This window comes from Carcharodon carcharias, chromosome 21 (assembly GCF_017639515.1).
Source record: "Carcharodon carcharias isolate sCarCar2 chromosome 21, sCarCar2.pri, whole genome shotgun sequence".
NCBI lineage: Eukaryota > Metazoa > Chordata > Chondrichthyes > Lamniformes > Lamnidae > Carcharodon > Carcharodon carcharias.
The window spans coordinates 40,007,851-40,021,868 of NC_054487.1; the positions used below are offsets into that span (position 1 = coordinate 40,007,851).

General features: G+C 43.1%; 1 protein-coding gene across 10 annotated transcripts in view; it reads right to left on the minus strand.

Moving 5' to 3' along the window:
- The window catches only part of pot1 (protection of telomeres 1 homolog), a 350,815-nt gene that overhangs the window by 119,757 nt on the left and 217,040 nt on the right, over positions 1–14,018 (minus strand). For all 10 annotated transcript variants that reach the window (XM_041216484.1, XM_041216483.1, XM_041216491.1 and 7 more), the window contains one exon: positions 10,453–10,583. In XM_041216484.1, coding sequence (XP_041072418.1) covers positions 10,453–10,583 — 131 coding nt within the window. The remainder of the gene's footprint in view (positions 1–10,452; positions 10,584–14,018) is intronic.

The following is a 14,018-nucleotide window of genomic DNA, read 5'->3' on the forward strand; positions in this document are numbered from 1 at the left end:
TCCAAGCAAGTGGGGAGTATTCCATCACACTCCTGATTTGTGCCTTGTAGATGGTGAATAGGCTTTGGGGAGTCAGGAGGTAAGTTACTCGCCGCAGGAGTCCTAGCTTCTGATCTGCTCTCATAGCCACAGTATTTATATGGGTAGTCCAGTTCAGTTTCTGGTCAATGGTGACCCCCAGGATGTTGGTAGTGGGGATTCGGTGATGGTAATGCCACTGAACATCAAGGGGCGATGGTTAGATTCTCTCTTGTTGGAGATGGCAATCGCCTGGCACCTGTGTTGTGCGAATGTCACTTACCACTTGTCAGCCAAAGCCTAGATATTGTCCAGGTCTTGCTGCATTTGGACGTTGAATGCCTCAGTATTTGAAGAGTCACAAATGGTGTTGAGCTTTGTGCTATCAGTGAACATCCACACTTCTGACCTTATGATGGAAGTAAGGTCATTGATGAGGCAGCTGAAAATGGTTGGGCCTAGGAGACTACCCTGAGGAACTCCTGCAGTGATGTCCTGGAGCTAAGATGACTGACCTCCAACAACCACAACCATCTTTCTTTTTGCTACATATGACTCCAACCAGTGGAGAGTTTTACCCCCTGATTCCCATTGACTCCAATTTTGCTAGGGCTCCTTGATGCCACACTCGGTCAAACGCTGCCTTGATATTAAGGGCAGTCACTCTCACCTCACCTTGGGAGTTCAGCTCTTTTGTCCATGTTTGAACCAAGGCTGTAATGAGGTCAGAAGCTAAGTGGCCCTGGCGGAACCCCAGCTGGGTGTCAGTGAGCAGGTTATTGCTAAGCAAGTGCCACTTGATAGCACGATTGATAACCACTTCCATTACTATGATCAAGTGCAGATTGATGAGGCAGTAATTGGCCAAGTTGGTTTTGTCCTGCTTTTTGTGTACAGGACATACCTGGGCAATTTTCCACATAGCCAGGTAGATGCCAGTGCTGTAGCTGTACTGGAACAGCTTGGCTAGGGGCGCAGCAAGTTCCGGAGCACAAGTCAGGACCCACAGCCTTTTCAGCATCCAGTGCCTTCCGCCATTTCTTGATATCATGTGGAGTGAATCAAATTGGCTGAAGACTAGCATCTGTGATGCTGGGGACATCCGGAGGAGGTCGAGATGGATCACCCACTCGGCACTTCTGGCTGAGGATTGTAGCAAACGTTTCAGCCTTACCTTTTGCACTGATGTGCTGGGCTCCTCCATCATTGAGGATGGGGATATTTGTGGAGCTTCCTCCTCCAGTGAATTGTTTAATTGCCCCATTCACCACCACTCACGATTGGATGTAGCAGGGCTGCAGAGCTTAGATCTGATCTGTTGGTTGTGGGATCGTTTTGCCCTGTCTATCACTGGCTGCTTATGCTGTTTAGCATGCAAGTAATCCTGTGTTATGGCTTCACCAGGTTGACACATCATTTTTAGGTATGCCTGGTGCTGCTTCTGGCATGCCCTGTTGCATTGAACCAGGATTGATCCCCTGGCTTGATGGTAATGGTAGACTGGGGGATATGAACAAAGAACAAAAAAAAGTACAGCACAGGAACAGGCCCTCCAAGCCCGCGCCGATCTTACTGCCCGTCAACTAAAACATTTTACACTTCTGGGATCCGTATCCCTCTATTCCCATCCTATTCATGTATTTGTCAAGCTGCCTCTTAAACACCACTATTGTACCTGCTTTTACCACCTCCTCTGGCAGTGAATTCTAGACATTCACTACCCTCTGTGTAAAAAAAAACTTGCCCCACACATCTCCTCTATAGTTTTCTCCTCTCACCTTAAATCTATGTCCCCTAGTAATTGACTCTTCCACCCTGGGAAAAAGCTTCTGACTATCTACTCTGTCCATGCTGCTCATAATTTTGTAAACTTCTATCTATGCTGGGCCATAAGATTACAGATTGTGTATGAGTACAATTCTGCTGCTGCTGTGGCCCACAGCGCCGCATGGATGTCCAGTCTTGAGTTGCTTTTTTGATGAGCCCTTTGCTTTCATCTCTCAAAGTTGCACTGGCCTGTAGATATAATCAATTGGTCATCAATGATTCTTGGTGATGAATCTTACAGTGTGAAAGAGAAATGATGGGTAATTCAGTATTTGGAATTCCAACATGGCTTGTCATGGAGTCCTGAGAAGGATAAATCACATTAAAGGCACCCCAAGATGTGAGGCTCTGATCTCAATAGTGCCATTGCAGAAAATTATCAAGCAGAGATCAACATCTTTTCTACACGGAGGAAGAGATAAAACCTGATGAACAGCTAACCTTCCCCCTCCCCACACTAACCTACACCCTGGTCACTGATCACTGAACAGCAGGGAGGATGAGGAGCAGGGCTCAGTAGAAAATTTGAATCAAATGTCAAACCCCACTCCAAAAGAAAATTCAACTAACTTGTACCGCTTCTGATTAAACATATGTCTTTGTAAATCAAATATATTTTACACATATACTCAGTTTGTAGCAACTGGAAGGCATCCCTTCAATTATCTTTCCATGTGTCCTAAAGGCAGTTTTGATAATGAGAGCTCTGCTTTAAGGTCAACAGCACATCTACACACAACTGTCCAAACATTTTAAAGTGCCTTTTTGAAACGTTTGTAATAAGGGTTTTACTGTGCTAACAGGTGAAACTTACATCTCTTTCAGACTAGTGTTACACATTCATTTTACAAGATATAAGGGTCGCAGACTTGGGTATAAATGGCAAACTGGTTTAACCATTCATTGCCAGATCTGGCTGAACCACATAAAGCATCTTCAGGTCATGCTGTCCTCTGCCAACACTACTCACTATTCCAAGGTCTACTCAAAACCTCTGGCTTCCCATCGCCACTACAGACTATGTCTTTAAAACCCTCTCCCCTGCCTCCTTCACCCTCATCTTCAACAACAAATGTGAGTAGCTCATGGAATTTTGGCACTCCAGCTGCTTCTTCCTGTCCAATAACTCATCAGGCCAAGCTTCCCCCCTGCTGCCCCTAGCCCTGAACTTTCTTCAGTTTCTCTCCTATCTCCTCTCATGCCCTCTCCAAGCTCAGCATCTGAATGAGACCCACCCCTTGCTCCCTTGACCATAATCCCACCAAACTGCGGACCACCCAACTTTCTTTCCTGGCTCCCATGTTATCTGATATCGTTAACAGTTCCCTCGCCTCAGCGACTGTCCTACTCTCCTTCAGATCTGCCGTCCTTGCCACTCTCCTCCTATATCTTCTCCATCACCAAGACCGCCTACTTCCATCTCCATAACAGTGCCCGACTTCAGCCCTGCCTCAGCTCATGTGCTGCTATAATCCTCACCCACACCTTTGTTTTCTCTAGATTTAACTATTCCACTGCTCTCCTGGCACATCTTACATAAACTTGAGCTCATTCCAACACTAGGCTGGCCATGTCCTAACTTGCACCAAGTCCTGTTCACCATAACCCCTATGTTTATTGACTTACATTGGCTCCCGGAGCAGCAACGACTCAATTTTAAAATTCTCATCCGGCCATAGTCTTATCCCTCGTTATCCCTCTGTAACCTCTTCCTCACCTACAATCCTCTAATTCTCTGCAATCTTTCAATTCTTGCCTCTTGCACATTCTGCTTGTAACAGCTCCACCATTGGTAACTGTGCTTTCAGTTGCCTTGGCCCTTAGCCCTAGAACTTCCTCCCTTAAATTCTTCATCTCTCTACCTAAGAGTCCTCTTTTAAGTTGCTCCAAAAAGCCTACCTCTGATCAAGCATTTGGTCATCTTTCCTGATTTCCCTTCGATGGTTCGGTGTTAAAAAGATGTCAAATCTTTCTTATTGATATCATTCTTGGTAAAACATCCCAAGGCACTTAAGCTAAAAGCATGATACAAAAGTAAATTGTGCTTTAAGTTGTTACAGATTAATACAAAAAAAAAGGAAGTCATCCCTCTCTTACTCAAGTTTTAACCACACATTCTCTCACAATCTTCATCTTTCTGTCTTATGAACTCTTCTCTCTTGAACGTTCTCAGATCCAAATATGTCATTTTCCTATATCCCACCATGTTCTTTTCACTTAAACACAACCCATTCTGGGGCTTCAAGCCATGGACCTCCAGACTGCCCTCATCGTATAACTCTTTTCAACCTTGGCCTTTCAACTATATTTCTCAACTTTTTTCCCTATTCATTCAGGGGATGTGAGCATTGCTGGCAAGGTCAGCATTTATTGAGCAGCCCTAATTGCCCTTGAAAGGTGGTGGTGAGCCACCTTCTTGAATTGCTGCAGTTCATGTGTTAGGGATAGAGTTCCAGGTTATTGATCCAGTGACAATGAAGGAGCAGCAATATATTTCCAAATCAAGAAGGTGTGTGCCTTGGAGGGGATCTTGTGGGTGATAATGTTCCTATGTATTTTCTGCCACTGACCTCCTTGGTGATACAGGTTATGGGCTTGGAAGGTGCCTCTGAAGGAGCCTTGGCGGGTTCCTGGATGCATCTGGTAGATGGTACACACTGCTGCCACTGGGTACTGGTTGCAAAGGGAGTGAATATTTAAGGTGGATGGAGTGCCATTCAAATGGACTGCTTTGCCCTGGATGGTGTCAAGCTTGAGTGTTGTTGGAGCTATACTCATCCAAGCAAGTGGGTGACTTGTGCCTTGTAGATAGTGAACAGGCTTTGGAGAGTCAGGAGGTGAGTCACTTCCCACAAAATTCTAAACCCCTGACTATAGAGTAAAGGGTTAACATCAGAAGCATATATGACACTGATGTAATATTGATGTCAGATCATAAGACTGAGAAGCAAGAGACATTTGGAAGGAGGAGAAGCTCCAACCTCATGTAGAGGTCCAAATATGTAAATACATGCTGTAAATAAAGAGTAATGGTTTTGAGAAACTATAGGCTCGAACAGCATCCTTTGGGAGAATAGACAATCCCCAAAACCTCTGTCTAGACCCTGACCACACAATGAAACACTGACCTTCTCTTGTAGCCACAGTATTTACCTGGCTAGTCCAGTTAAGTTTCTAGTCATTGTTAACCTTCAGGATGCTGATGGTGAGCAAAAGGAATTCTGTTGCAACTCTGGTTGGAGACAATCATTGCCTGGCATTTGTGTGGCACGAATGTTACTTATCATTTATCAACCCAAGCCTAACGCTGTCCAGTTACTGTTACATGCTGATGTGAATTGCATCTTTATCTGAGGAGTTGCAAATGGTATTGAACGCTGTGCAGTCATCAGTGAACATCCTGATTTCTGACTTTATGATGTAGGGAAGACAACTGTGAAACATCTGAAGATCAGTGGACCTCGGCCATCCAATAATTTTCAAAAAAATATTTTTGATATCATCTTCTTTCCAAAATGTTGTCTACAAGAGCTGGTTAATATTCAGTCATTTAGATATTGCAAGGATTTGTTTGCTGTGAGGAGCAGCCCCTCTCTAGAGCTATTGTAATCAATATTACCATGAAAGGTCAGATCTAACATGCACCATCACAGTCTCGTGTGAGTTCAATTCTAATCTCAAATATATATCATATAATGGACTGGTTAACAAAATTAAATTAGTAGGATAGTGGCAGCCTGGACAAGAAATTGGCTAAGGAACAGAAAGCAGACAGTAGCGCTGAGCAGTTGTTTTTCAGACTTTAAGGAGGTATACAATGGTGTACCCCAGAGGTCAGCATTATGACCACTTCTCGTTTTGATATATATTGATTACCTGGACTTGGGTAAACAGAGCATAATTTCAAAGGTTGCATTTGACATGAAATTCAGAAATATAGTAACTGATGAGGAGCATAGTAACAGACTTCAGGAAGGCACAGACACACTGATGAAAAAGGCAGGCACATGGCAGATAATATTTAGCACAGAGAAATGTGAAGTGATAAGTTTTGGTGGGCAATATGAACAAAATGGTACAACTGTAAGGGGGTTCCAGGAACAGAGAGATTTGGGGTGTACATATGCAAATCTTCAAGGTGGTAGGACCAATGGAAAAGCTGTTTAAAAAAACACATGGGATCCTTGGCTTTATCAGTAGAGGAAGAGAATACAAAAACAAGTACATTTGGCTTAAAATTTATAAAAGGCTGGTTAGGCATCAGCTGGAGTAGTGTGTTCAATTCTGGGCACCACACTTTAGGAAGGATGTCAAAGTCTTAGAAAGGATGCAGAGGAGATTTACTAGAATGGTACGAGGGATGAGGGATTTCAGTTATGTGGGAAGAATGGAGAAGCTGGGGCTGTTCTCCTTATAGCAGAGAAGGTTAAGGGGAGATTTTATAGAGGTGTTCAAAATCATGAATGGTTTTGATAGAGTAAATAAAGACAGACTGCTTCCAGTGGCGAATGGTTGGTCACCTGAGGACAAGATGTATGGTGATTGGTGAAAGAACCAGAGGTTTTATGAGAGAATATGTCTTTGCTCAGCGAGTTATGGTGATCTGGAATGCACTGCTGAAAGGCTGGTGGAAACAGATTCAATAGTGGCAAGCAAAAGAGAACTGGCTGAGTACATGAAAGGGAAAAATACAGGACTATGGGGACCGAACAGGGGAGTAAACGGATAGCTGGACAAAAGAGCTGGCACAGGCACGATGGGCAAAATGGCCTACTTTTGTGATATTTCGTTCTCTGATTCATTAATAGGTAGCTCACATCCTGTCTCTCCATTGCCCAGGAAATGAAACCCTACTCAACAGTTTGTTCAGTACATAATGAGAAAATTAACAGTAAGCATGCAAGTAAACATATAAGATCCACTGGGAGCAGCTCTATTCACGTTTGCTCAGTTTTATCTGGATTGTTAGACCGCCTGAAACCTGATTTGGTTCTTTTCATTTTCCTCCCACGTGTGTTACAATCCCGTTGGGATTAGAGACAAGCTTGTGAAAAAAAATAACCTTTAGGGAGCAAAATGTCAGTTACATTTTCTTTGGATTATTCAGAGGTAAGCGAGCATCAATGTTTACTGTTAGTCACACATAGCATTTGGCAATATGTATTCATACTAATTCACTGCAGGAGAATTGTAAAATGTAGGTACTGTATGGAAACCTGCTCTTGTCAGACCTCAGCAGCATTCAAATTGGCATGACCTTTTCAAGAGCTTGGAATCTGAATACTTTTATATAACTAGTCGCTCTCAGGGATTTGGAAGGAATGGTAAAGGTTTGTCAGAGTAAGACTGAAACAATTCAGTAGTGTTAAAAGTGTTCGAAATACCAAGTGGAAAATATGACTTCCTTTTGGTTATGGGCGCATCTGATGTGTGACAGACACTACACTCGAGACTTATAATCTGGGATCATTTTGGAGAGCAAAGGAATCCGGGTGTTTTTTCTCCTTTGCCAACTATCTCTTTAATCCACCCCTCTCCATTGTCCGTCACCTCTAATAAGTGTGTGAGAAAGCCAAGGAGTCATTTGTCACCAAGATAAATACCACATGGATGACAGGGCAACCCCCTTCCCTTAGCCACTGTCTCAGGATAAACCAGACATTTCTCAACCTCAGCATTCGATTGCATTGAACTCCAAGCTGAACTTCCAACCTCATTATGTCATAAAGAACACCCTTTCCATCTCCATTACAATGGCTGCTTCAACTCAGCCTATCTGGAACTGAATTTCACACCCATACCACTGTCCTGTCCCACTTCTAGTACTCCAAAGGTCTCCTGGTTTTCCCAGTCACCTGTAAACTTAAGCTCTTCCAAAATACTGCTTGTACCCTATCCTGTAGCAACACCCTTTCCTCACTGATCTACATTAGCTCCCAATCACCCAATGCCTCAAGTTTAAAATCCCAATCCTTGTGTTTAAATTTTTCATGGCCTTGCCCTATCCCATTTCCAAAACCTCCACTCGAGCCACAAACCTTGTCCCCAAGCTCTCTGTTCCTCTAAATATGTCATAAATCGCACCTGAAATATGAAGTTATGAATCTTTAGTAGTGATATTACATCAATGGAAATTCAACTGTGATTCCAGCTGCGTCTGTCAAGATCCATCAACTTAGGATCTTCTCCAAGTAAAGGTTATTTGATAGGTGAAACCCTCCTGGAATGTTTTTGATACTTTAAGGTGCTAAATAAATGCAAGATGCTGTTGTTGCCTTTTAATATGTTTGCAAACTTTCAGCTCCGTTAAACCACCACTCCATGCTCTTCAGAGTTTGATGTTGAGTCAGCTCCATATTTCCTAGAGTCTGCAGTGCAGTTTGGATCAGTCTCTGACTGGATCATACCCATCTAATGTTCACCACAGTGCTATCAGGACTCCCAAGTGTTAGATTATGAGATGATTTTACATAAATTAGTCTGGTATGCCCTGGATTATAGAAGGTTAAGATTGAGGCTATCAGAATTTTGGAAGGAACTCATAAGGTACACGTGGAGAAACTTTTTCATCTTGTGAGTTAGTCTGGGGAGGGATATAACCGTAAAATCAGAGCCAGGCCTTCCAGGGGAACGTCAGGAAGCATTTCTTCATGCCAAGATTGGTAGAAGGGTGAAACTCCCACAAAAGCAGTAGATGCTAGCTCAAAATTGGGCTGATGGATTTTTGCTTAACTTGGGTATTAAAAGATATGGATCCAAAGTGGATGGTGCAATAACGGTAAGGATCGGCCATGATCTCCTAGAATGGCAAAAAAGGTTCAAAGGGTTGAATGGCTTACTCCTGTTCCTATAATTCAACTACAATGATCTCTGCCTGCATCTTGATCTTAATTAATTAATTAAAGTCATTAACTTTTTCAGACACTGATGACCTCAGCAGGTTTCCTCATGATTCTCAAATGATTTCCCCACAGTTTGTCACACTTCTCATTATAATCAATCTCATCACCTTGATCGTTCCTAGGTTAGTCCTCGGATTTTCTCGTTAAGAGATGGCATGTCAAAGTGAGGGCCCCGTCTGCCCTCTCACATGGAAGCAAAAGATCTCATGGCATAATTCAAGGAGGAGCAGGAGAGTTTCTTCCAGCATGGCCAATATCTAACTCTCAACTAAATCACTGAAACAAATTATCTAGTCCAGGGCTTCCCAAACTGTGGGTCGCAGAGGTCATAGTCACGGGTCCGAGCTGCCCCTCCTCCGAGGCAGCAATGACAATTGTGGATAGGAGACTGCCTAGCCTGGAGGTTCTGACAGGACATTAGAAACGGGTTTAGCAGTGAGATCCAGTGGGCCCAGGATGTTTTTATGTAACTAAGAACAGGCAGAGGCAGGCAAATGCAGCTTAATCACTGACTGAGTGTGTGAAAAGTCAGGAGGTTATGTGGCTGAGCTGGGAAGGCAAGTGGTGGCTGAAAATTGATTGAGTTTTGTTCCTGTCTGCCTGTTCTACAGGATCCTTGCCCTGGGCTAGTAAAACTGCTTCACATGCGTTGGCACCGAGACCCAAAAGGGGAAAACGTAGAGAAGCTGGCGCTTGGGGGATTGGTGTTTCGAAAGAGAGGTTGCTGAGTAAGTGAATGAGTGTGGGAGGGGGGGAGGTTGGGAAGAGAACCTGCTGAGTGAGTGAATGAGTTGGGGTGGGGTGTGTGTGTGCGCGTGTGTGTGTGTTTGTGGTTGGGACCGGTGATTAGAATATGTTGTTTGGGGGTGGGGGGGGGGGGTGGTAGTGGAAGGGACAGGGGCTTCATTAAGTCTCTTCTGTCACTACCAGGGAATATGGCTGAAATCCACAAGTGAATAACATTTTCACAAAGTGAACATTTTCATATTTATATGATGTATTATTATATGTTGATTTATTCTTTCATAGGATGTGGGTGTGACTAGCAAGGCCAGCATTTGTTGCCCATCCCTAATTGCCCTTGAACTGAGTGGCTTGCTCGGCCACTTGAGGGCAGTTAAGAGTCGACCACATTGCTGTGAGTCTGGAGTCACATATATGTCAGGCCAGATAAATATGGCAGGTTGCCTTCCCTAAGTGACATTACTGAACCAGTGGGTTTTACAGCAATTGATGTTAGTTTTATTATCACCATTACTGAGACTAACTTTATATTCCAGATTTTATTATTTGAATTTAAGTTCCCCCAGCTGCCGTGGTGGGATTTGAACCCATGTCCTCAGAGCATTAGCTTGGGCCTCCAGATTATTAACTTAGTGACATTACCACTGCACCACCATCTCCCCAAATCTATATCTATTCTATATCTATCATACACAAACTTTAATAATTATATACTGAATGTTGCTGAGGTCATGTTAGTTCTCAAGTATTAAAATGGGGTCATACACGGTGCGCATATTGACTGCCATGATTCCTACATCGCAAAAGTGATGACACTTTAGAAAGTACCTCGTTGGTCATAAAGCGCTTTGGAATGTTCTGGGGTCATGAAAGGCGCAATACGAATGCAAATTCTTTCTAAACTGTGCGCCCTTCTTGATGAAAAATGCTCAATTCACACAAAGCAAGTTAACAAACCCACCTTTATTCTATGGAAACGAACCACATCTCCAACTTTGTAGATTTTAGGAAGTAGATCAGCGTTCCCACTGAAAATTACACAATTCAACCTTCCGTTAGAAGGATCCACTATGGTCACCGTGGAACAGAAATCTGCAAAGGTGCAACAACATTCAGTTAAAAGGCCATGGAACAGAAATACATAAAAAATTCTTTAAATCGTATTAACAACAGGGGGCCAGTTCCCAAGTGGCTAGGTGGCTTGCTGGTGGTTCAGAATAACGGCAACAGTTGGGGTTTGCTTCCCATTCCAGTTCACGTGGGCTTGGGATCTGCCTCCTCTCCTCTCCCCACCCTCGAGTGTGGAAGGAAATGGCAAACTACAACTGACATAACCTGCCAAGAAAAAGACTCAGGATGAAGCATCAACAGAGAATGAGCCAAGGACCTGCCTTCAGGCAGACCACACCTGGCACGACACGGATATAATAACGCTTAAGTTTACGTGAGAGAAACCAGTTCCTTTGGTGTGGAGGCTTGAGAGCGTGGACGTAGCCTTAACATTAGAGTTAGGCCTTTCAGGGGTGATATCAGGAAATGCTTTTTCCATACAAAGTGCAAACGAAATCTGGAACATTCTTCCCCAAAAAGCTGTTGAGACTGCGTGAACTGAGAATTTCAAAATGAGGTGGAAAGATTTTTGTTCAGCAAGGATCTCAAGGGTTACTGAACCAAGCCAGATGGAAGGGGGTAAAGATACAAATTAGAGGGGGATTTAACAGAATGCTAGAATAAATTCAATGGTCAGATTGGCCTCCTCTTGTTCTTATGGCCCTAAAACAATCAGACTAAATAGGATATTTCAGCTCACTAAGAGGTAAGCGGTCCAAATCAATATATATATATAGATTCTGACCGAGTGAAAAGGGACGAATGCAGCTAACAAATTGATGAAGCTCCTTCCCACTCCACGTCTAAAAAAAGATGGCAAGTCAGGTTGAACATTTTCTTTTACACAAAGGCAATGAAGTAAGTTACCAGGGAAGGTCACAGTTCAAAAAGGTTCAAAGGACAAAGATGTGATGCAAGAGTAAGAGATTTAAGGTTGTTCTAAGAAGGAGCATATGAAGATTGACAACAGTCAAGAGAAAAATAGGTTCGTTTTGCCAAATAGCCTTCTTTCTGAGCTTGAAAACGCAATAGCTGAGGCATTCCATGTTCCACTTACCTAATAGTCATTTGTAGTACAGAACTTAAGCATTGCTGAAAAAAGAGACATGCCTAAGCTTCTTGTCTTCCACACATCAGGACACCTCGCAAGAATACCAATATTAAGGGAAAACAACAATTTATACTGTATGTGAAGAAAGTGCTGATTAGTTGGCAAGTGGCGGCGATGGTGACAGACAGTTAACTGCCAAGCATTGTTTGAAACTTAAACCAGGCAGCTTGACCCCGATTGGTCTAGGCATTGCCCTGAGGAATGTGTCATGAATGGCTGTCACTTATTTCGTTCAGTTGAAACAGGTGTGATGTGTGTACACGTTCTTCTGTCTGCAAAGAACAGGGCTAGATATTAATATATCTAGCTTCCAGTACACACAAATGTGTCACACTGGAGACCAACTAACAATATTAAATTGGTTGACAGCATATTTTTTAGCACACTGAGGATTATTTAGCAAATGTTGTACAATCACGGAATCACATCTAATGTCGGACATTATGTTTTGAGTTTTGCAAGCACAGACAGGTTGGGTACGGTCTGTACCCTGCCCATTACAAACAATGGCTGGGACATGCTGTTTGATATGATCCACCAGTCTTTGGGACATACAGCCATATACCTAGCATCACACTGGCACTGAAATTCATACACTACATTACTCATTTGTGTAATAGGTAGAACGTCTGTTTGGCTTGACAGCAGTAGCTGTTAGTGGCAAATACCACTCGTGTTGCTACTGCATAGTAGCAGTGTGAAACAGCTAGCTTCAGATTTTTGAGATATCTTGCCCTTCCAGGGTAATCTGAGATAGACTGGGCACTTTTCAGGGCCAAAAGTGATGGCCTTAGGCCATTTGTGTGATATACAGCGCGAAATGATGTGATCAGGGTAGCCATTATCCCGCAGGATGCTTTTGATGCTCCCTATTTCAGCAGCAAGCTTGCATGGCAGGCAAATGGCACGGGCCCTATTTAGGTGTCATTCCATCGAAGATACATTTCTCATGGAACCCAACAACGTGTCTTTGATGGAATGATACTTAGCCTCCTACCTCTCACATATTTTCGATGTGTGAATGATACGTTTGATATATTTAATCCTGCAGCTGCATGTAACAATTTCCTCACGTCTTGATCGGCTTCATCCTGCGCTCAAATTCACCTTTGAAATGGAGCAATCAAATGAACTCCCCTTCTTTAACATGCTAGTTGAAAATCTGCCAGGGGATTCTCTTCCATGGTGTACCGCAAGCCTAACTTCACTGATCAATATACACGCTGGGATTCTTACAGTTCCTATAAGATTGGTCTTATTGGCAGCCTTGTAAATAGGGCCTGAACTATTTGCTCATCATGCAAGCTTGATGCTGAAATAGGTGCATCAAAGGCATCCTGAGGATAATGATTACCCTGATCACATCATTTCGTTCTGTATATCACGCAATCTGCCTAAGACCGTAACTTTTGACTCTGAAAAATGCCCAGTCTACCTCAGTTTACCCTGGAAGGGCAAGATATCTCAAAAATTTGAGCAACAGGTGAAGCTAGCTGTTTCATGCTGCTACTATGCAGTAGCAACACGAGGATGCTGCTGTCAAGTCAAAAAGAGGTTTGATCCAGCACACAAGTGAGTAATGTGGTTTATGAATTTCAGTGCCAGTGTGATGCTAGGTATGTAGGTCATGCATCCCAAAGACTGGTGGATCGTATCAAACAGCATGACCCTTCCGCTGTTTGCAATGGGCAAGGTACAGACCATACCCAACCAGCCTGTGCTTGCAAAACTCAAAACACAGTGTCAAACATTAGATGCTATTGTGTGACTGGACAACATTTGCTAAATAATCCTCAGTGTGCTAAGAATTACCCTGACAACCAATTTAAGATAGTCAGTTGGGCTCACAGTGTGGCACATGAAAGTGTTCTGGAAGCTACATATATTAATACACAGGGCCCTGTTCTGCGCAGACAGAAAGAACATGTACACACATTGCGCCTGTTTTAGCTAAATAAAATAAGCGATAGCCATTCGCTGACTCATTCCTCAGGGCAATATCTTGACCAATCAGGGTCATGCAGTCTAGTTTAAACTTCAAACAATGTTTGGCAGTTAACTATCAGTCACCATAACTGGTACATTCTCCATGGCAATACCACTTGCCAACCAATCAACATTCTCTTCACATACAGTATAAATGGTTGTTTTCCCCTTAAGCTGGTGTTCTTGCAAGGTGCCCTGATGAGTCTAAGACGAAAAGCTCAGATATGTCTCTTTTTTCAGCAATTTTCTACTTAAGGCTTCAGTGAGTCCATTTTCAGTTTGCTTCCCTACTATCCTGTTGGACTGAAATCTGAAATGCC